The sequence below is a fragment of the Nyctereutes procyonoides genome, unplaced genomic scaffold (genome assembly GCF_905146905.1).
Source record: "Nyctereutes procyonoides isolate TBG_1078 unplaced genomic scaffold, NYPRO_anot_genome, whole genome shotgun sequence".
Classification (NCBI taxonomy): Eukaryota; Metazoa; Chordata; class Mammalia; order Carnivora; family Canidae; genus Nyctereutes; species Nyctereutes procyonoides.
Genome location: NW_026575122.1, coordinates 28,389,644 through 28,413,698, shown reverse-complemented (window position 1 = coordinate 28,413,698; position 24,055 = coordinate 28,389,644). Strand labels below are relative to the sequence as shown.

The following is a 24,055-nucleotide window of genomic DNA, read 5'->3' as shown; positions in this document are numbered from 1 at the left end:
CATATTAGAAAAAATTGATAAATTAGACTTCATCAATATAAAAAACTTTTGTTCTACAAAAGACCCTGGTAAGAACATGAAAGGATGATCTACAGACTGAGAGGAAATATTTGCAAGCCACATATCTGCAAAGGGCTAATATAGAAATATATAAAGAATTCTCAAATTTCAACAGTAAGAAACAAAAACAATCCATTTAGAAAGCAGGCATTTTGCCAAAGGAGACATAAAGATGTAAACAAGTATATGAAAAGATGTTCAACACCATTAGTTACTAGGGAAATGCAAATGAAACACAAAAGAGAGGAATATTATGCAGCCACAAAAAAGGATGAGATGCCATTTGCAACAGCTTGGATGGATCTGGAGGGTATTATGGTAAGTGAAATAAGTCAGATTGTGAAAGACAGATCCCATGTGACTTCATGCGCATGTGGAATCTAAAAAAGCAAATGAATAAAAAAACAAAAAGAATCAGACCTATAAATACAGAGAGCAAAGTAATGATTGCTAGATAGGGGATGGGGGATACATGCTTCCAGTTATGGAATGAATGAGTCACAAGAATAAAAGGCACAGCAGAAAGAACACAGTCAATGATATCATAATACTATTGTATGGTGACAGATGGGAGCTACACCCGTGATGAGCGTCAATAGCATTGACGATGTCATACACCTGAAACTAATGTAACATTATATGTTCACTATCCTCAAATAAAAAAATAAAAACGGGGGATCCCTGGGTGGCGCAGCAGTTTAGCGCCTGCCTTTGGCCCAGGGCGCGATCCTGGGAACGCGAAATCAAATCCCACGTCGGGCTCCTGGTGCATGGAGCCTGCTTCTCCCTCTGCCTGTGTCTCTGCCTCTCTCTCTCTCTCTCTCTCTCTCTCTCTGTGTGTGACTATCATAAATAAATAAAATAAATAAAAATAAATAAATAAAAATAAAAACGTATCCAGGAGTAAACTTTTTTTTTAAAGCACAATAAGGGGGATCCCTGGGTGGCTCAGGGGTTTGGCGCCTGCCTTTGGCCCAGGGCACGATCCTGGAGTCCTGGGATCAAGTCCCACCTCGGGCTCCCGGCATGGAGCCTGCTTCTCCCTCCTCCTGAATCTCTGCCTCTCTTTCTCTCTATGTCTATCATAAATAAATAAATAAATAAAAATAAAATAAATAAAAAATAAAATAAAAAAGCATTATATATATACATATATATATATATCAGAATGTCTAAAATTAAAAAAAAAATTAAAACAGTAACTGCTGATGAGAACGTAGAGAAACCGGATCCCTTGTTCATTGTTGGTGGGAATGCAAAATGGTGTAGCCACTCTGGGAAACAAATTGGCAGTTTCTTTAAAAACTAAGCATGTACCTACCACCCAATTCAGCAATTGTACTCTAGGCATTTATTCCAGAGAAATGGAAAGGATGTGCACACAAAAAGTTGCACAAATATATAGCAATTTTATTCTTTATAGCCCCAAACTGGAAACAATCTGGATATCATTCAGTGAGTGAATAGTTAATTTGCAGTGTGTCCATATCATATATAGTTGACTTGATAACAGTATGGGGATTGAGGGCCCCAACCCCCTACACAGTCAAAAATCTGCATATAACTTTTGACTCCCCCAAAACTTAACCAGCCTACTATTCACCTGAATCCTTACACATATTTTGTATGTTTTATATATTATATTCATACAATAAAGTAGACTAGATAAAATGTCAAGAAAATCATAAGAGAAAATACATTTACAGTACTGTACTATATAAAAAAAATCCCACATATAAGGGACAGTGCACAGTTCACACCCATGTTGTTCAAGGGTTAAGTGTAATACTACTCAGCGATAATAAGGAGCCAGCTATTTTTAGACCCAACAGCTTGGGTGAACCTTCAAAGAATTATGTTCCATGAAACATCCCATCCCAAAAGGTTGCATAGTGTATAATTCCATTTATGTAACATTCTTGAAGTGACAAAATTGAAGTGATAGAGAATAGATTAGTGGTTTCCAGGAGTCAAGGGGAGGAGAGAGGGAAGTGGATGTATTACAAAGAAGCAACATGAAGAATCCTCATGGTGATGTTCTGTACTTGATTGTGTCTTGACTATACCAATGGCAATATCCTGGTTGTAATATACTGCAAGATGTTACCATTGGGGGAAACTGGGTAAAGGGCACATGGATCGCTCTGTGTTATTTTTTTGCAACTATAGGTGAATCTACAACTATCTCAAAATTTCAAAAATTCATTAAAAGCAAAATAAAAACATTGACTCTTAAATGCCACAGAAATGGAGTGACCTTGAGTTCCTGAAATTTAGAGTACAGTGTCTGTGTTGACTTTTGTCATATGGAATTGTCATGGATACTGTGGTACTAGCCCAGATCCTCTCCTTGGGGGCCAGTGTACCTATCCTGGACATCAATGTATTTTCTTAAAGCTCCCTTGGAGTAGCCAGGGTTGAGAACTAGCAGTTTATGAATAATGAGTATAAATGAGTTAACAATCAGGCAAGGGACAAAACAAACAAAAAAGCTTTGCGATCCTATTTCAACAATTTTGAAGAACACGGTAAAACTGCAAACACAAGGATCAGCAGAGTAGCTTAATAAACAACTGGCAATGGCTCTGAAAGAGCCAAACCCAAGATGCAGGGGACAGGCAGTTTCTGCAAATAGCAGTGGCAGGCACTTATCAAAAAATGTGGGAGCTCAGTCACCTCAGTAGCACCCAAAAACCGCTGCCTCTAGAATCTGAGGAGGAGTACGGATGTGTGATATGTATATGTTGACGAAAGGCTAAAAGGGATATTTTTCTGAAAAACATTCACAGTTTCCCAGAGAATTAATCAAGTATGTACCGTACGTTGATAAGGATGATTTCGTGTTCTCTAGGGTGAGAGTGGTCTTCTTGCGTGGTTTTCCTATTCAAAATGTCCAGGCGATGTCCACGTCATTGGTGCGGGTGGAGGTGAAAAGAAGTAACATGCAATTAGAAATGAGTCCTTGTTATTTGTGCAAGATATTTTTTCCTGCATGGGTATACCCATTCTTTTTATTATTATCAGAACAATAATCCTAGAAAGTGGAGCAAGCTCTTTCATTCTACTGAAATTGGGTTCCAAGTCTAAGAATAAAATCAAAGGCACTGGTTTGGGTAGGGGGTGGGGGTGGGTGCAGAGTACATATTGTCAAAAACATGATGCAATTCTTGATAGTCCCAAATCAGGGGCATAAATTGTGAAATATAAGTCATAGTTCTTTTTTACTTAACCATATATATTTGTTACATAATCACAGATTTTCTTTTTACATATTTAAATTTAAATTCAATTTGTCAACAAATAGTATAACACCCAGTGCTCATCCCATCAAGTGCCCTCCTCATTGCCCATCCCCCAGTTATCCCATCCCCCCAACCTCCGCTTCTGCAACCTTTTGTCTGCTTCCCAGAGTTAGGAGTCTCTCGTTTGTCTCCCTTTCTAATCACAGATTTTTTAAAATCAAGGCAAAAAATAGAAATGATGGACACTTCAATTGTTACATCCTGTGGAGGGGATAACTTGCCACAGGTTCTCTGCCCTTCACTTCTTTGCCTGTCCTGTCCAGTCATCACTTCTCCAAGTTTTAGAATAATATCAAAGAGAAAGAAATGGAACTCCTAGCTTGTAAGGATTACGGGTAATATGAACACCACTTTTTGTTTGCCAGGTTAGCTTATACATCCTGGATTTCCAATTTGAGATGGAACTCTGGTTTTACTTCTATGAGTGAAGTCCCAAATCTCTGATGTTACCTTGGCTACCTCTTTCCATATAATAGTCATCTGAAAATGATATCTTCCTGGATTCCTCAATATTGCTCTCTGTTTTCCTTGTATTTAATTCTAGAAATGAAAAACAAAAGGGAGAGAGAAAGGGGAGAAAACGTTTCTGAGAATGAGAGGTTTGTCTCATGGGTGAAGGTAAAGTTACTGTGAAAATTTAAAGGGACAGAAATATAGGATGGGGACATTGTAACAGACAAATGTATGATGCAGACGGCAAGGGCTGGTCTCTGGAACAGGCGGAATGGATGGGAACTGACCTCCAGGGCAGGACCTGCAGGTCTTTTATTTCCTGCATCAGTCTCTCATAACTTCTATAATCCCAGTGTCAGCCACTCACTCCTCTGGCCTGAAAAGCTCATTGCTTTCTGAGCATCCTCTAATTAGAGGACAAGTCTAGGAGCACTGAATTTTAAGCTGTTAAATGCAATTACTTCCTGATGTTCCTTTTTATATGTTTTCTCTTTTGTCAAACACTATATTGAGTTTAATCAAGTGCCATCACCGTACTCAATACTCTGTGCATATGATCTGATTTAATCACAGCACAGTGAGAGGTACTGAGCAGGACAGCCATCACTGGGGTGCTGGTCAGCTCCCTGGAACAGAGTTTTCCCTGATTTGTAGGTTTCTGGCTTCTATGGGGTCAGTGGTCTTACCCCAGAGTCTCAGGATTGCTCTCACTGAACTCTGCAGAGAACTCTCTGTATAGCTCTCTCCTCTCCAGTACTATGCTCTGGGAACTCCAGCCTCCCTGCACCCTTTGCTTGATCTTCAATACATGAGCACTGCTGGGTTCCTCTTTCCTATGCCGCATCCTGGAAATGCTTCCCAGGCAGTGCGCTGAGGCCAGCATTTGCCTCTCCTCTCTCACGGATCACTCTGTTTCTCTCTTTGATGCCTGATGCCTGAAGCCTATTGCTTCATATATTCTTCAGATTTTTTGGGGGGCAAGAGGGTGAGTCTGGTCCTTGTTACCCCCATGTTGCTGGAAGGGGTAGTTTTCTTTTTTGATTTGTGATCTCATTGGATCACTTATTCAATTTTTATATATAAAATAGATCTATTTTGGGCCCCTTGAGCTGACTTCATAATACCAGTACTGTTCTGTGTTAATTTCTGAGACTCTGTGATAATAGATTTTTTAAGACTTTAAAAGATTAGTAATACTGGTGCACCTGGGTGGCTTAGTCAGTTAAGCAACTGACTTGATTTCAGCTCAGGTCATGATCTCAAGGTCCTGAGCCAGAGCCCCAAGTTGGGCTCCACGCTCAGTAAAGAGCCTACTTGTGATTCTCTCCCTCTGCCCCTCCCCCTGCTTGCGCATGCTCCCTTTCTCTCTCTCTCTCTCAATAAATAAATAAAATTTCTAAAAATAATAATAATATTAGGGATCCCTGGGTGGCGCAGCGGTTTGGCGCCTGCCTTTGGCCCAGGGCGCGATCCTGGAGACCCAGGATCGAATCCCACGTCGGGCTCCCAGTGCATGGAGCCTGCTTCTCCCTCTGCCTGTGTCTCTGCCTCTCTCTCTCTCTCTCTGTGACTATCATAAATAAATAAAAAAAAATTAAAAAAAAAATAATAATATTAGAGATAGTGGAATCCTTGTTCAGGTTTTGCTTAAAATAGAAATTCTGACAGTTTAATAAGGAACAAATAAATATTGAAACAATATTTGAGACTTAGGGACATTTAATTGAAATTAAGAATATGTGACTCACTTGTTAGTACTGGAAGACTAACATTCATACTGTCTCTGCTCGTTGTCATTTGCACCCTTTTCAGTGCTTGCTGGATTTGCCAGTGTTTTGGAGACAATTTCAGCAGAAAAAATCCATATTTCATGTACTCTCTAAGGAGGAATTCTGCTTTTGCTATCTCACTACTCAAAAGAAATGAAGATATCATTAGAAATATCTGTGTGAAAGCATGTCCTTTTTTAAAAAAAAAAGATTTCACAGAATTTGTTGCCTTGATTATGTATTTGAGTAATAATTTATATAACAAAAATTATAAGTATGGTCATAAAAATATGGGTGTCAATAAGATAAGAGGAGAAGAAAAAACCCACAGGAGTGCTTTTTGAATAAAACATGTCAAGGATATATACACATGGAATGGACTGATGATAGTTTTACTCATTTATTTTAGAGAAATATATTAAATTTTAGACATAGGGAGAAATGAGAAGGTAGCAGAAGTTGGTACTTACGTAAAAAGAATAAAGAAAACTAACACCAAGGAGCACCTACTGTAGAGTGGGCAATATGGAGGATGCACTATAGGCATTATTTCATTCTCTGTACAGGACCATAAAATAGGTATTATTCCTGTCTTTTGGAAGAAGAGATGAATGACTTGCAAAGTCATCTGTCCAGCTGTCCAGTGCAAAGCCAGCACTCACACCCGGGTCTAGCTGACTCAGATGCTCAAGCTTTCGCCAACAACATCCAGGGACTTGGGCTGAAAGCCTCTCCCCAGCCTCAGGTTGCTTTCCCGTAACCATGTTACAAAGTGGACCGTGAAGGAATGTTTAAAAAAACAGTGAAGGCCCTTGTGAAAGGGAGCCCCACCCATATTGAGGCTTCCTGAATCATACCCCCTCAATGTCCTGACTAATATATTACTCCTATACCGGTTTCCCCAGCTTCAGCATTTCCTTCAGTCAGGGCCTTCCTTAAGCCCTGATGTGAGTGAGATTCAAAGAGTCTGTAAGAGACTGGCTCAACACATCACACAGAAGGCAGTTGGGAGCCCCTCATTCTACTACCCCTTTATTTTTAGATTGAAAGCCTCCCAGGGCACCTGGGCAGCTACCCAAAGATTTGGGAGAAGAGGAAAACAGCTTGTCTAAAATACAGCAAATGAACTGGATGGCAGTTTTAGACAAGCTGTTTTCCTCTTCACCCAAAGCATCTACCCTTATCTCAGGGTATGATCCCCGGGTCCTGGGATCAAGTCCCCCATCAGGCTCCCTGTGAGGAGCCTGCTTCTCCCTCTGCCTGTGTCTCTGATTCTCTCTCTGGGTCTCTTGTGAATAAATAAATAAAATCTTTTTTTTTAAAAAAAGAAAGAAGCCTCCCAAATGTGCTGCAAGAACAGGGTTAAAATGGCTAGAATTACACAGCTTTCAAGCAAAAGCTTCAGAACAAGCTCCCTTTCCAGCCCTACCTGCAGTGGAGGACCTTCCTGGGCCACACCAAGCCCATAGAGAGAAAAAAAGGAAATAAATAGCAGGTGCCTGCGTCCTTTGTGCTGTTCCCAGCTTGTTTTTCATGACCTTTTGCACCTTTCTAGGATGATGAGACACATATACACTAATTGAGCAAGTTCTTTTCAGCAAGGCTGTTTGCTGGGTGGCCTTCGTGCATAAATACAGTCCTCTCTGCAAGCATAGCAGCTGCTACTCTGGTTCTACAAATAGAGCAGAATCTTCTAATTACACGATGGAGTGAAGGAAGGGAAGTCTCCACCTTGGAATGCCTTCAACTTCAGGCTACCAAAATAGGCTTCCATACCCAGAATGTGTTTGAAAACACATTCTGTCAATAACAATTGGTTTCAAAGAAACTGCCATCCAGTTCATTTGCTGTATTTTAGACAAGCTGTTTTCCTCTTCTCCCAAATCTTGAAGACTTTGTTTTAGGGAAACACTAAGTATCAAAGCCTCAAAAAGAAAAAACAAACAAACAAACAAGTTTTAGTATGACTTGATACCAAGACTAGTGTCTCCTGTGTCATGAAATTCCTGTCCAAGAATGATGATAGAAGGAAGCTTCTTTAGATATTTAAAATTAGATCAAATGAGATACACTTGACCACAGAAGAAAACATCTGGGCTTGAAAATTTAAAAAAAAAAAAAAAAAAAGAAAGAAAGAAAGAAAGAAATAGGTAGTAGAGTAATTTTATCCCAATTTCCGTCATTATGGATCCTGGCTTTTAATATCGATTTTAGGTTCAACTAAGTGTGAGTATGAATATAAAAAAATACTGCCCATTATAGTTAAGAGACGGTTGTAAACATGAATCCCAATTTCAGAGATGTTAAAATGTGGAAAGAAATATCCCTTAGAATGAAGGAGAGAAGGCACTTAGAAAATAATTTACAGTTTACTCTTAACACAGGCTTGCTTCTTAACCCATTTCTAGGCTTCTACAGTGAGAAAGTTACAGGAACTTTTCAGCCAGAGGTCACTGTGCTCTGACACCCAGGCAGAGACAGCCGGCCCTTGATTGACAGGTTACTTGTTTAAAAAGGAGGTCATACTTATGATCAACTGATAAGGAATAGTCCCACGTAGGTCTTGTGAGGCACAAGTAAGTCTCAACAGGGTCTGGACATTTGAGCAGGAAAAGAGGGTGCCCTGGGCTCACCTTTTCACTGCCTGCACTTCCATACTGGCTTTCTTTAGCTCTGTGGTCATTTGGAGCTTGTTGATAGTTTCCTGTGCTGCACTGAAAAGTAACAAGGGGTAACAAGGGGATTTGTTAGTTTGTTTTGTGTTGCATTGTATTCTGAGAAACTGGGGAGGGTGGGGGTGAGTGTTGGGGGGGAGGCAATTTGGCCAGAATGAACCAAACGAACATTTTCAGAGCATCTACAGATCTCTGGTCATTTTCTCGAAGGAACTCTTCAAAGGCCATTGCATCTTCTTGGAGCTTTTTTTCTGCTTTTATGAGTTGCCGTTCCTTCACTGCCATGTGGTTTTCAAACTTTTTAATCGTATTTCTTTTGGTTGACAGGGCATACTGCAAATATTAAAAACAGAAGTGCAACATTATTCCACGTTTCTAGCCCATTGCTAGCACATTTCAACATTCTCATGATAAAGGGGGAAATAACTTGCATAGTAAGTGATCACTTGGTTTAGAAGCAATAGCATGCTAAGTCTTGAGACTACAGCCTTTATTTCATAGAGGAATTTTATTTTGGGGACTTTATTTTTTTTTAATTATTTATTTATGATAGTCATACAGAGAGAGAGAGAGGCAGAGACAAGGCAGAGACATAGGCAGAGACATAGGCAGAGGGAGAAGCAGGCTCCATGCACCGGGAGCCCGACGCGGGATTCGATCCCGGGTCTCCAGGATCGCGCCCTGGGCCAAAGGCAGGCGCCAAACCGCTGCGCCACCCAGGGATCCCCCTATTTTGGGGACTTTAGAAGGGAGACCAATTAATTCCTCTTTCCCTTTTATGAAGAGGCTCAATTATTGTTCCACCATGGCTGTGTCCCACAAATCAAAAGTAGCTCCATATCCCTTCAGGTTCTATCCTAAAAAAAAAATTAAAATAAAAAACAGTACATATTACTCCAAAGAGCAAGTCTACCTGTATTATCCACAATATCCCTCCAATATTTCAGGCATTGGGAAACTGGGCAGTCTGCAGTTACCAAGCCTCCTCCATTGGGAAGTAGGACAGAAGAATAAGGTTTTAACCCTGCTAATGTCTATGCCACATTCCTCCAAACTGCACACGGGTAGGGGTATTGAACCAGCCTCCAAGAACCCTGTTTAGATCCCCAAATACGACTTTGACATCTAGCTCTTATTTTATTTTATTTTTTTAGTACAGAATATAATCATTCACTTGGGTTTTTAATGCCATGCCTGAAAAAAGAAATTATAATGTCACATGCATTAAAATACAAAAGAACTTAAAATACATAAATGAGATAATTTTAAAGAAATAACAACTGGGGAGCACCAGATAAAGTCACTAGCGGTCTTCAGCAGAGGAGGGGCATGTGTGGAGAATATGCTGACTGTAGGGAGCAGAAGTAGAAGCAGGATACCGGTATTCAGAAGTTATATCAATAATTCATGCAAGTGATATTGGTGACATGGATTAGAGTGGTGGCAGGGGAGGTCATGAAAAGTAGTGTGCATATGGATATATTGGGAGAAAAATATATATATATATATATTTTTAAGATTTATTTAATTATTTATGATAGACATGGAGAGAGAGAGAGATAGGCAGAGACACAGGAGGAGGGAGAAGCAGGCTCCATGCCAGGAGCCCAACGCGGGACTGGATCCCTGGACTCCAGGATCGCGCCCTGGGCCAAAGGCAGGTGCTAAACCGCTGAGCCACCCAGGGATCCCCGAGAAAATATATTTGAAAGTATATTGGGATGTGGGTTGTAAGTTGGAGAGTTGAGGATAGCTCCAACAGGTTTTGCCCAAGCAACTGGAAAAAAATGAAAATTGCTACCCACTGCAATGGGGGCACACCACGAGATGCAAATCTGCGGGGGTAGGGAAGAGTATGGAAGGGGCAAAATTTTGGAAATGTGAAAGCAGAGGTGCCCACTGGGCATCTAAGTGGCTATGGTAAGAATTATGGTTGCCTTTGTGAGTCTGGAATTCAGGGAAAAGGATCAGGGTAGAGACATAAATTTGGAAATTGTTAATAGGGAAGTGGACTATAAAGCCAGGGGCCTGGAGGAGGGCAGAGAGAGCACAGAGCAAGGAGTGCTTCAACATTTGGAGACCAGGGAGAAGAGGAACAAGAAAAGAACACTGTGAAGGAGTGAGCAGCCAGTGATGAGAAAGAATCAAGGGACAGTGGATCCTTGGAAACCAGCCGAAGAAGCCATTTCAGGAAAGAGGAAGTGACCAAATGATCTAACTGCTGCTGAAAGGGAAGGAAAAGGAAGACCATGAGGTTGACAGTTTGAACTTGGCAATGGGAAAGTCACCAAGAACCTTGACAAAAGTAGTTTTGGTGGAATAATGACAAAAGCCCAGCTGAAGTTGTTCAGTAAAGGATAGGAGCAATAGATCTGGAACATATAATGGAAAAGTAAAATGTCAAGGGTGAAATTTGGCAATGCTCTGCAGCAAGTCTTCTGTTTGACTAATGGGAGAAAGAAATTATTTTTACTACCTCCAGCAGAAACCTGTCTCTCTGGTCATTAATAAATTCATGAAGTGTCCTTTTTGTGTCTGCACCTTCAAAGAAAATTGAGAGACTGAGGTTTAGTTCTAACCCTCAGGAGCTTATATAAAATAAAAGCTATGTAATTAAATTACTGGATACAGGTTGTATCTGACTTAAAAAAAATTACCTTCAAATAAACTTTTTTCCTAATCGCTAAAAAACTAATTTCATAGTAGTAACTACCATTTATTTTGTTTCTGTCATATTCTAAGAACTATATTAGACACTTTAAATGAATAATTTTATTTAATCCTAACACTAACCCCAAGAAGGTACATGTTTCTACACCCATGCTGTATGTGAGCTCAGAGATGTCAAGATACTTGCCCAAGACAACAGAGCTAATGTGTGGCAGAGGGGCATATGACTCCTAGGGCTGTGCTAGGTGGACTGAACTGTTTTAACTCTTAGTGTTTTGGGGATCCCTGGGTGGCTCAGCGGTTTAGCACCTGCCTTCAGCCCAGGGTGTGATCCTGGAATTCCGGGATCAAGTCCTGCATCAGGCAACCTGCATGGAGCCTGCTTCTCCCTCTGCCTGTGTCTCTGTGCACACCCTGCCCCCCAACCCATGTCTCTAATGAATGAATAAATAAAACCTTAAAAAATATTAATTCTAGTGTTTTGGCCAATCTGGATATAAAACTGAAGTCCTTTGACAAGATTTATTGGGGGATCACAAACCAAATTTACAGCAGGAAAGAAAAAGAGGACTACTAGCTTTACCATCTCACAATAAAAAAGACCCAAGTTTTCTTTCAAGGTTTCTTCATCCTGGAAAAATTATACACAGGCTGCATTTCAATCATGTTCGCTTCATGAAAAACCAAAAGAATGTGGTATAGAATGAAGTCCCTTGATGAAAAGTAAATAGAAGTAGAAATAAAATAGTGTTTCCCAAATAACCAGAGAGCCCGCGCTGCACTAGAGAGCCCACAGTCTCCTTGGCCGCCTCTTCCTAGCTGTAAGGACGTGAGTAAATTATTCACCTTCTCCAAGCCTCAGTTTCCTCATCTGTAAAAATGAGGATACTAATTGTGGTAGATTGTATCATTGTTCCAAACTAATTTCTGCTCCTCTCTGTAAGAAGATTCTCCAGCCTGCCCCCACTGGTATCAGACTTCACCATGATTTGGCTCATGGAATGCCAGTGGAAGTGACCATATGGCTTCCAAGCAGAAGTTTTAAGAACCACCACTGGTTCCCTCTTTCTCCTTCTGTAACTCCAGCACCATATCAGACAGGGGCTGTTCCTTCAGCGCAGGACCCAATGAAAAGCACCAAAGTTGAAGGGTGAATAACAAACTTATGTTTTGCAAGATACTGAAATTTAGGAATGGTTTATGACAACAGCATAAACTAAGCTAAGTGGGTCATGACTATTATTTCAACCTCACAGTGTGAGAAGAAAGTGAAGCAACATGCTATGAAACACATAATAACTTTTATTTTTTTAAGAGAGAGAGAATGAGAGAGCCTGAGCAGGGAGGGGCAGAGGAGGAGAGAGATCCTTAAGCAGGCCCCACCCACAGTGCGGAGCACGACCTGAGATCATGACCTGAGCTGAAATCAAGAGTAGACGCTTAATTGACTGAATCACCCAGGCGCCCCAACACCTAATAACTCCTTAATAATTGCTAGCTATTAAAAAATAATAATAATTGCTAGCTATTATTAAAAATACAATTGGGATGAGTAATCACTTAATTTTTCCAAGTCAATAATAATAGCAATAATGATTATTAGAATCATTAAAAAATAGTTCTGTAATTATGGGTGACAAACAATAAGCCTTGAAGTCAGACAGGCATTGGTTTGGATTCTGCATCCACCTAGTGACCTTTCATTAGTGATTCAACCTCATTGAGCCATTTTCATCAGAGGAGGAGAAGAGACAGAAACATCTAACAACATTTTGTGGAGAATTAGAATAATACATTGAAATAATATATGTGAAAGTAACAAGCACCTAGTTATAACAGTTTTCTTTTTAATACATAAAAAACTTATTATGGAAATCCTCAACATTCATAAGATTAGAGTCATAAAATGAACTGCCATGTACCTATCACCTACTTCAACACAATCAACGTCTTACCCATCTTGTCTCATCTATTGCCACCCTCACTTTCCCCCTCAGTGGAATATTCGAAAGCAAATCTAAGCCATTGTTATCACGTAATCCAAATATATGCCATTAGATAAAACAGTTTAAAAACATATCCATTGTACAACTATCACCCAAATAAATATCTTCTTATACCTAGTCTGGGTTCAAATTTCCCCAGTTGTCTCAAAAATAACTTTTAGAGTTAAAAATATTAAAATCTAAACAAAGATCATTTTGGTTGGTATAACTTCTAAAGTTGATTTTTTTTAAGCTGATTTTTTACCTACAACTGCCATGCCCACCTCTCCACACACACTACCTTTCTTCCATGCCACTTATTGGTCTAAGCGACCAGATCGGGACACCTGGGTGGCCCAGCTGGTTAAGTGTCTGACTCTTGATTTCGGCTCAGGTCATGATCTCAGGGCTGTGAGATTAAGCCCTGCATCCGGCTCCGTGCTGGGCTCCGAGCCTGCCTAAGATTCTTTCTCTCCCAAAAAATAAAACATGATGAAATCAGAGAGGGAGACAAACCATAAGAGACTCTTAATCCTAGGAAACAAACTGAGGGTCGCTGGAGAGGAGAGGGTGGGGGATGGGGTATCTGGGTGATGGACATTAAGAGGGACACGTGACGTCATGAACACTGGGTGTTATATAAGACTGATAAGCCACTGACCTCTACCTCTAAAACCAATAACACATTATATGTTAATTGAATTTAAATAAAATTTAAAAATTCTCTCCCTCATCCTGTGCCTCTCCCTCTCTTCTCTCCCTCTCAAAAAAAAAAAAAAGAAAAAAGAAAGAAGAAAGAAGAAAGAAAGAAAGAAGAAAGAAAGAAAGAAAGAAAGAAAGAAAGAAAGAAAGAAAGAGAAAGCAAAGAAGAAACCAGATCAATTTTCCTGTAGAATTTCCTGATTAATGGCAGATTGCATCCTCAGGGTATTATTTAGCATGTGCTCTGGACACCTGGATGGCTCAAGCAGTTTAGTGCCTGCCTTCGGCCTAGGGCGTGATCCCAGAGTCTGGGGATTGAGTCCCACATCGGGCTCCCTGCGTGGCGCCTGCTTCTCCCTCTGCCTGTGTCTCTGCCTCTCTCTCTCTCTGTGTCTCTCATGAATAAATAAATTATATATATATATATATATATATATATATATATATATATATATATATAAATAACATGTGCTCAATCTCCCATGTGTGATTGATTAGATTCAGATTCAGTTTACTTTTTAAAACATTTTTAATGGAACAAAAAGCACAAAAGTGCTTACTGTAGCTCTCATTTGGTCATTTATGATGGTCACATGAACTGGAATAAATTTCAATATTAAAAACAAAATCCTATGCTGTCCATTTATTAAATATTATAGTTATGCTTACATTTTGGGCTACTTTACCATGATACTACCTGGCTGAGTTGATGTCAGCCACGTAGAGGAGGAAATGGCACGTCTTTTATGCAGCCCAACCAATCTGTCTATGACAGTTGCCTGTGTAATTTCTTCAAGGTAATCTAGCAGTTGGCTACTATGGCATACAGTTGGCTACTACTGCATACACAAAAATAACTGGGCTCCCAAAGTAGGGGTCACTTGCTCCTTTTACATCATGTAGACTTGTCTTTAATCAATTCAGGCAGGAAATGTAAAGCTGGGGGATGGGGGTTTCAACCAAATCAACTCTTAATTGGAAAGAGTCTGAGGAGAATTTCTCTATTTTCCACAAAAAACGTCCAAATTGCTTGTCTGTGTAATTGGCAAAAACTGACAACCTGATTTCCATTGCTGACAGAGCCCAGATTGCCTTGGATAATACCAAACAATTTTACCATTTCCTTTTTTAAGAGTCTACTTTATGTCATTTACTCTTAAGAGACCAGTCACCCCTCTGTCAATCAGCATGGTGTCATATAGAGTCACCTGCAAAGCCATCTTCGCTAGTTATCTCAGAAGCAGTAGTGTGGCAAGGATTTTTGGAGGTAGCCACTTTATGTAGAACTCTAAAACATATCACATATCATTTTAAGTGCTCTTGATGACTTAGGGTTGACCACTCTACAGAGGTGAACTACGAGACACAAGACTGAACCTAGCTGTACCCTATCAGTGGTCACTGATACTACCATGTCGCCTGACATTTGCACTTTTTCATACTATAGTGCAGAATATGCACCTTCACAATCTAAAAAAAGTTAACATGGCTTCCCTCTTTTATACTAATTATTGACTCTGGAGTTCTTTCCTAAGTGTTTTGTTGTTGTTTTCTGAAGATTTTTTTTTCATCACAATTTGGCAAAGTTACCAAATTTTTAAGTTACCATGGCAAATCCTGGACACTCAATGTATCTTCCCTGCTTCCTCCTTCCTTTCTGCCTTCCTTTTTAATTTAAAAATTTAGACAAGACTCATTTTGGGGGAAGATTTTATGACACCATCATCTTAGCATTTATCACTTCAACCTCACTGGCTTCAAACTGCTTTTTTTTTTCTTTTTTTTTTTTTTCAAACTGCTTTCTATTTCATTTGGAGGCACTTCTTGATCTGATAAGTAAGAAATGTCCATGACATTTTGATTACCACATGGCCCCTTTTCATAGAGCAATAATTCATAGCCTGTAATATTTTAACATGTTGCCTTCAGGTACCATTAAAACAGGTTATGTTTTTGTAACAACAGAGAAACTTACTTAACTCTATTAGCTTCCTGATCCTGGATCTATGAGTTGTATGGCCTGGAAAGTCACGACTTCTCTTTAGAAAGTTTCTATATATTTCTATATCTAGAAATGAATTTCGATGGTCCTAGCCATAACCTTTAATACTGTATCGTTTTGACAGTGGCTTTCTTCCTTAGAGACATAAAAATAAGTAACAATCTATTTCTTGGAAAAATAGGTTTTCTTATTTACTTTTTTATTTTTAAAGATTTTATTTATTTATTCATGAGAGACACACAGAGAGAGGCAGAGACACAGGCAGATGGAGAAGCAGGCTCCCTGCGGGGAGCCTGATGTGGGACTCCATCTGACTTGAAGGCGGACACTCAACCATTGAGCCACCCAGGCATCCCTGTTTTCTTATTTAAAATAGATTTTGTCCTGACTCTCGGCTTCCATTTACAAAAAAGGGCTTCCCTTCCTTCCCTTCCCTTCCACTCAACCATAGTATGAGACAGCATACTTTTTTTTTACCTCCAGAAAAGCCCCCCAACCTGACATTAATAGTAAATATTCAAAAAATATTCTTTAACAGTAATCTAGACTTACCTTCTGTTAATCTTAGAATAAGAGTGGGATCTAACCCAAATTTTTCAAATGAGCCACCAGCTGCGTCAGAGTAGAATGCTACTTGGCCCAGGTGTGAACGACTCTTCATTCGAGATGAAAAAGTAGACTTTTGGTAGACTTTCATGCTGCGGTTTATAAATTTTTCCTGCCCGAGTGTGAAAGTTTAAAATAATATCTATTATACCAAAATAATGTTGTCTTTAAAAATATAGTGATCATATATAAAAATATCATTTGTAATAAGTCTTTTCTCATTATTGGTATATTTCTTTTTATTGATACATTAAACAAGCAACTTTGAGTTCTTATCTCTGAAGGACTGGGTATAATTTGTAATTCTTTCTCTTCTGAAGCTGAGCACAAATATAAAGACATTCAACCTTTACTAAACATGGATGTCACAAATATGAGACTAGATAGTGTTCTGGCTTTATTTTCAGTTTCATTTTTATTTTTTCATCCTGTCTTGCCCAAACTGCAGGTAACTTGGAAATTCCACTGATTTGAAATGACTGGTTCTGTGGAATTGAGTTGGAAACTTGAGAGGAAATGGACCTCCCCATTAGACATAAATAAATCAACCTTTTATATTCGTGAATCAATTTAATTTTGGACGCTTTCAATAAAACTATAGAACACAAGCATAAAACCTTCACCTTACAGATTAATCTGTTATTCAGCATTTCTAGACATTTTCTTCATCTAGGAATAAGGAAAGCAAGCCTTTTGAAATCCAAATTGTGGGGATCCCTGGGTGGCGCAGTGGTTTGGCGCCTGCCTTTGGCCCAGGGCGCGATCCTGGAGACCAGGGATCGAGTCCCGCATCGGGCTCCCGGTGCATGGAGCCTGCTTCTCCCTCTGCCTGTGTCTCTGCCTCTCTCTCTCTCTCTCTCTCTCTCTCTCTCTCTGTGACTATCATAAATAAATAAAAATTAAAAAAAGAAGAAAACCAAATTGTGTAATAAAAGGTACGATACTATAAGGAGTGAGGTTAACTGCAAGGCACAGCTGGAAAGTTCACCTCATCTCTGGTTTAGCTTCATACCAAATAATTCTAAAATGACCCCCTCTTCCACTTTTGTTCCTTCTTCCTTCTCTGCCCCTCTTCTTAATGCACACATACATCCTCTTATCTGAATCTGGTGAATTTTAACTTATTCTTAACAATTCAGCTCTCGCTATCTCCTCAGTGAAGTCTTTGTGCATGTGATACAAACAGACACATACATACTCACTCTCCCACCTCCATCCCCACCTCCATCACCATCACCCTTCTCTCTAACAAAGATGGTCACTCCTTTCTCTACATGTCTTTTGTATGCTCTATTACTGTATTTTACCAAGTCTAAGATGTCATTTATAGAAGCACTATTATTTTATGCACTGCCAATTATACATGGCATCCTACCTATATAAGCTGGATCCCCCTTCAGGAATGAGAAAATGTGAAAAAATATGAGCATTGAAATCAATGAAGTGGGGTGTACCACACTTGTCATATGCGCTGGCCACAGTGTGTGTGTCTTCCATGAGTAGGCAGTGATCATTAGGTCCTTGCCATGGCTTGATGTTGTTCCTGTCGTGCATGTTTACACCCCAACATAGCATGCGGTACCTGATCCCTTTTCTTACGCCAGCAAAGTTAATAAAAGTGGTGGGTAAGAGGATAAATTTCTAATATTAATTTGGATTGGGTTTTTAATAAAACCTTACCTTTTTCTTTGCTGCCATTTCATTTTCTTTGAAAAGAAAGAGATCTTTGAAAAAGATCTTGTATGGCCTGTCCTTTTTGACTGAGTCATCTTTTCCTTTACCTGTTAAAAAGAAAGAAAAGAAAAATATCTGTCATCCCTGCTCTTTTGGCCAGAAGGGCAACACTCTCACCAGCCAAGGTGGAGCAGGAGGATAGATGAGCCTCTCAGGAGGAGGACACAGCCTTTGCTCCCCAACTGAGGCAGGGATGCAAGGCTTGGATCTCGAGGGCAGAAGACACAGCTCATCTGTTTCCCATGGCATGGAGCACAGTGCTTAGTACTTCAGGGGGAATGAGTCTATATTTGTTGTGTGAATAGATAAGGGGGCCTGTTACAGGATAGTGGGATCATATTTTGAGGCATTAAAATATTGGTTCTTCTCATCACTGTGAAAATATGTACTATTACCCTTACACCACCATTTTGGCAGCAAGAGACACAGCTACTACCCTTCGGGGCATCCTCGGTCCAGACTAGAGAGTCTTCAAAAAACAAAACCATAAAAAACCAAAGATAATGACAAGAATTGGGAAGGGTGTGTAGGAATTGGAAACTCAAACATTCTGCTGGCAGGAATGGAAAATAGTGCAGCCACTTTGAAAAACAAGCTGGCAGTTCCTCAAAAAGTTGAACATACAGTTGCCATGTGACCCAGCCATTCCACTCCTAGAAATGAAGACGTATGTCCCCATGAAAACTTGTACATGAATATTTATAGCAATATTATACATAGCAGTCAAAAGATAGAAACAGGGACGCCTGGGTGGCTCAGTTAGAAAAGCACTTGCCTTCAACTCAGGCCATGATCCTGGGGTCCCAGGATTAAGCCCCACATTGGGCTCCTTGCTCAGCAGGAAGTCTGCTTCTCCCTCTGTCCCTCACCCCGGCTCATGCTCTCTCTCTGTCTCTCCGTCTCTCTGTCCCTCTCTCTCAAATAAATAAAATCTTTAAAAAATAAAAAGATAAAAACAACCCAAATATTCATCAACTGATGAATAGATAAACAAGATGTGGTATATCCACACAATGGAATAGTAATCAGCCACAAGAAGGATACATGACTGATGAAACTTGGAAATATTATATTAAGTGAAAGAAGCCACATTAAGTCTCTACATTATAAGATACCATTATATCCCATGAGATGTCTAGAATAGGCACATCCATGGAGCCAAAAAATAGATTAGTGGTTGCTTGGGGCTGGAAGGGAGATGAAGGATGGGGGTTAAGGCCCAGAGTTTCTTTCTGAGACAATAAAAATGTTCTAAAATGGACTGTGGTGATGGTGGCATGTATCTGTGCATACAATCCATGGGCTTGTACCCTTAATAAAAAAAAGAAGCCTGGCTGTAAAGGGGAGGGAAGTGAGGGAAAGGGATTGGAAGGGAGGAAGAGAGAAGTCAACTGAATTTCTGAACAGATGTTTTGTTTTTATTCATAAAATTTGAAATGATCAAAAGTCTTTCTCTTTTTCTTTCTTTCTGGCTTTTTAATGCTTGAGGGTGGAAATTTTGGTTTCAGATACCCATAGCCAAAAGCAGGAATTCTGGAGCTTGGAATTGACATCTTAAATCAGAGAAAGGGAAAGGATAACTGAAAACACATCCCCCCTCCTACCCTGGGCCCTGCACCCACTTTCACCTCCTAAAATACCGGAGTATCTTGAAAGCACCTCTCTTCTCTAAGCAAGTAAAAGATACAGCCGGGATGGGGGTTACTGGTCTGGAGCTTAGAGGCTGCCTGAGAATTGGCTATTTGGCCAGGGATTCAGGTGGGAAAGTGGGAATGTCTGAGATAGAAACCCAAGCATGTTTTTCTGCAGGTTATGGGCCAGGAAGAAAGAAAATTGCAGAGTGGAAGCTTTGGGCTCAACACAGAGTGTGTAGTGTTTCCATCACTTCCTATTCACCTGTGGGTGAAGGAAGGATCCCTTGCCCCAAATAGTATGAAATGACTAAACATATGACACTCCACACTGGACTGATGAGATAGATAGTGGATTATTAGTCACTTACACTCACAGCCCAGGGGAGGAGGACACTACCTGCCAGGCAGGGCCACATCATGACCACACTCAGGAGCAGAGTGAAACAGACAGATGGCAGGAGGCAGGCTTTGTAGTAATAAAAGGGTGAGGTGCCTCTAGCTTCCCTCAAGAGGATGTAATTGACTTGTGAAACCCATTAGGTTGAAGACCACTGGAGTATAACTGGTCCAACTGATGGAGAAACTAGATGGGTGGGGAACCTTTCTCACTGGGTGGAGGTCAAATCTGGCAAGAACAGAGAGACTTACAATTAGGTCTTGGGGGCTCTGTGAAGCTCAAAGACGTCAAGGCAATATATGAAATCTTAGGCCTTATAATACACGAGCAAAGACAGGTGGGGGTGGGTCCAGGCATCTGGGCTGGAGACAGCAGGAGTATGGAAGGGCAGAGCCGACAGACTGAGGCCCAGGAGGAGGCAAGAAAAGTCAAGGACCTAAAGGGATTTGGGGTTGAATGACATTGCCAGAAACTGTACTTGTACCCTATGCCACCACTCTCAGGACAGAGCTAGACCTGACATCCCAGGATGGGACCACTGATGTCCTGTAACAGGTGAGTCATTGGTAGGCTGGACATCTCTCCCTCAACCAACCCTCTCTCCTCCCAAGATAAACCTCACAAACTTACTGTCCACCCCACCCTAGGTGGCTTAAAATCTTGAATGCCCAAGTTTAAACCCTTTCCGAACAAGTTCAAGCATCCTGGATTGACAAGACATTTTTTCCCAACTCCAAAGCCAAGTGCCTTTTAGTTATAGAGAAATAGAAAAAACTAGAACTCTAAACACCAAGTTTATCAGTTTCCTATGGCTGCCAAAATAAATTACCACAAACTTGGCAGCTTAAGACAACAGAACTTTATTCTCTCACAGTCCTGGAGTTCAGGAGTCCAAAATCAAGGTGTCAGTAGGACTATGCTCCCTCCAAAGGCTCTACAGAAGAATCCTTCCTTATCTCTTGCAACTTCTGGTGGCTCAGGCACTCACGGGCTGTGTAACTCCGATCTCTGCCTCTATGTTTACAGGCCCTTCTTTTTCTCACAAGGACACTTGTCCTTGGATTCAGGACCCACCCTAAGTCCAGGATGATCTCATCTTGAGATCCTTCCTTCAATTACATTTGAAAGGTCCTTTTGCCAAATAAGGTCCCATTGCAGAGATTAGGACATGGACAACTACCATTTTGGAGGGACCACCTTCACCCCACTCTAGCAAGATTCCTGAATTATAAATCCACTTAAGAATTGGCCCTTAGCCAACCCTTCTCCCCACTTGAATTACTTCTTAGTCACATAGAACTAGGGCTGTTATAACAAATCACCACAAATGGAGGGGCTTAACACAGCAGGCATTTATTCTCTCACAGCCCTGGAGGCCAGAAGTCTGAGATGAAGATATTGGCTTGGTTCCTTCAGGAGTTTCTGAGGGAGAATCCATTGCGTGACTTTCCCTGAGCCCATGAAAAGTGCCTACAGAGCGCCTGTTACCTGTAACACACTCTTGGTGTTATCCAGTGTTCAAATCTTTGCCAAATTTGTAAGTGACAAAGAAGTTATTCTTCTATACCGATAAATATGAATTCCTTATACACTTGTAAAGAAGCAGGAGGAGGAGGGAAAGGCTGGAAAAGGAAAGGAGAGGACAGATTTTGATAAAATGTAGTTATTCATGACCTTTATTATGACAAATAATTGAGTTACTTGTTTTATGTCATGAAACTCCCTAGCAATCTGGCCAAATATGACAATTTAATGCCCCTCCAATGTGAAGAGTTTTCTTTGCAGAATTAAAAAGTGGAAGGGAACCTTCTCAGCAGGTCATTTGTAACCTCTTTACACAGAAAGGCCATGTCTGAGGCCTTCACGTCATGTGTCATTCTCCTTTTCCCACGTTCCCAATCTACAATAGCGACTGACCGTACCAGGCACAAAACAAGAACTCATGGACAGATTTCTTATTTACCTTCAGAAGCCAGGGATATCGGCAAAAATTGTGATGACATTTTGTCTCCTGGTCCTGTCCAAAGAAAAGGGAATACATTAAAAATTTTGTAAACCTGAGCTTCGGGTGATGTATGGAAGTGTTGGGTCACTAAATTGTACACCTGAATCTAGTATTATACTGCATGTTAACTAAATGGAATTAAAATAAAAACTTAAAAAAATAAATTCGGTAAAGCTTGCATAAAGGGGGCTAAACTCAACAGCCCATGATTCCAAGTGGCCTTCATTGCTTTTATTTTTATTATTTATTTTATTTTATTTTATTTTTCTTCATTGCTTTTAAAAGCACAAACCCTTTGACCCAGCAATTCCAAATCTAGGAACTCATCCCAAGAAATAATCAGATAAGGGGGCAAAAAAGTATGTACAATAATGTTTGTTGACATGTTATTTAATAAACAGGGAGTTTATTAATTAAATAACCTTGGTATGCCCATAACACGGATTGTCCCGTGTCCCATCAAAACAATGCTGCAGTTGTGGGACCCAGGAAATTTAACAAAAATCCCTTACCCCTGGACAAGCAGAGCAGGACTAATTCCATTTTGTGCGGCACCCACCACCTCCTGTATCACCCCCACATGACCTGCTTATTGCTTAAGGCGCTGCCCCACCCTAGTCAGGCCGCTGGGCACACCCTAATCAGAAATCGGCTCATAACAATGTAACCCCGCCTTGTGCCCGCCAAAACTGCGCGCCAATTCTGACCAAAACCAAAGGCCAGCTCAAGTGGATACTATAGGATAAAATGTAATTCAATCGGCCACCTGCGTGTGGACCGACTGACTATGCAACTTTCTGCGCATGTTACAATCCCACTGGCCCCTATAAAGCTGCTACGCGTCTTAGCCTCGGGGCCCAAGTCCCTGCTCCGCTGTGTCGGGTACACTTGGACCCAAGCTCTAGCTTGTAAATGAATCCTCGTGTGTTTGCATCGGTGTCGCTCCTTGGTGGTTTCTCGGATTCGCAGTCTTGGGCACAACACAGTCACTGCTTACCGTTGTTAACTATATATTAAAAGTGGAAAGATTGGGAGCAGTGTGGATAAAAAAAACACCTGCCAAATCAGATGTTTGAGAAGCTGTTCACCGAACATTAATAGTGGTTGTCTTCGATTTGGAGCAACCTCTCTATTCATTTCTATCAGGTTTGGGATTAGGGCTAGGTGCAAAATTTAAGGAAGTGGCCCCCAAAATTCAGTTATCGAAATAAATAACATGCTAATGCAATTTATAAAAAAAAAAAAAAATTCCAAGTCAATGCAGGAAAAAATGCATGGTGGACAAAATATCAAGACTTTAAATACTGACAGGCTCTGACTGTGCACTCACGTGACCCTGAGAGCAGGTGCCTCCCTCGCCACACCTTCGTCCTGGCCCACAGATCTCGTCTTTATGTACATTTTTGGTATTTTGCTCATCGTGGAATTTTTTTAAAGTTTTATTTATTTATTCATAGAGACACACACACAGAGAGAGAGAGAGAGAGAGAGAGAGGCAGAGACACAGGCAGAGGGAGAAGCGGGCTCCACACAGGGAGCCCCACGTGGGACTCGATCCCAGGTCTCCAGGATCATGCCCCGGGCTGCAGGTGGCGCTAGACTGCTGTGCTACTGGGGCTGCCCTCATCGTGGAATTCTTTGCATTGATTTTTATTTTTAAAAATAGTGAATTAAAATGTTTGTTTTTGCCCTCCCCCTTAGGTGTCACACCACAGGTAAATGTTTCCCTTGCTTCAGCCTAACCCTTGTCTTAAATTTTTATACTTTTTTGTATTATTATTTCTCAATGAGCTTGGTGATTTTTACGATGAAAAAAGTGGCAATATTTTCATTTGGGCAAGAAAAAGGGCCTTCGGGAGTTTATATAAAAAGGGAACAATGTGAAACACATCCCATCTCAGGCTGCTAATTTAAAGGTGTCCATCAGTTCTCTCAAAGAGCCACATTGACAAGACTCTCAGAGGCATTTGTAGCAGGTGATCAAGATACAGACTTTGGAATGGAGAAGCCTGTCAGTTTGGCATTTACAGTTGTGTGAGCAAGATCATTTAACATTCTAAA

At 40.5% G+C, this 24,055-nt stretch overlaps 1 protein-coding gene across 1 annotated transcript in view; it reads right to left on the bottom strand.

The window, feature by feature from the left end:
- CCDC38 (coiled-coil domain containing 38) overlaps positions 1-24,055 on the bottom strand; it is a 48,854-nt gene that overhangs the window by 17,366 nt on the left and 7,433 nt on the right. Inside the window, exons 2-10 of the mRNA XM_055336455.1 lie at positions 21,953-22,006; positions 17,905-18,005; positions 16,171-16,336; positions 10,736-10,800; positions 8,429-8,592; positions 8,218-8,298; positions 5,564-5,724; positions 3,813-3,902; positions 2,883-2,940 (exon numbers count right to left, since the gene is read on the bottom strand). Of these exons, the coding sequence (XP_055192430.1) occupies positions 2,883-2,940; positions 3,813-3,902; positions 5,564-5,724; positions 8,218-8,298; positions 8,429-8,592; positions 10,736-10,800; positions 16,171-16,336; positions 17,905-18,005; positions 21,953-21,992 (926 nt within the window). The 5' untranslated portion in view covers positions 21,993-22,006. The remainder of the gene's footprint in view (positions 1-2,882; positions 2,941-3,812; positions 3,903-5,563; positions 5,725-8,217; positions 8,299-8,428; positions 8,593-10,735; positions 10,801-16,170; positions 16,337-17,904; positions 18,006-21,952; positions 22,007-24,055) is intronic.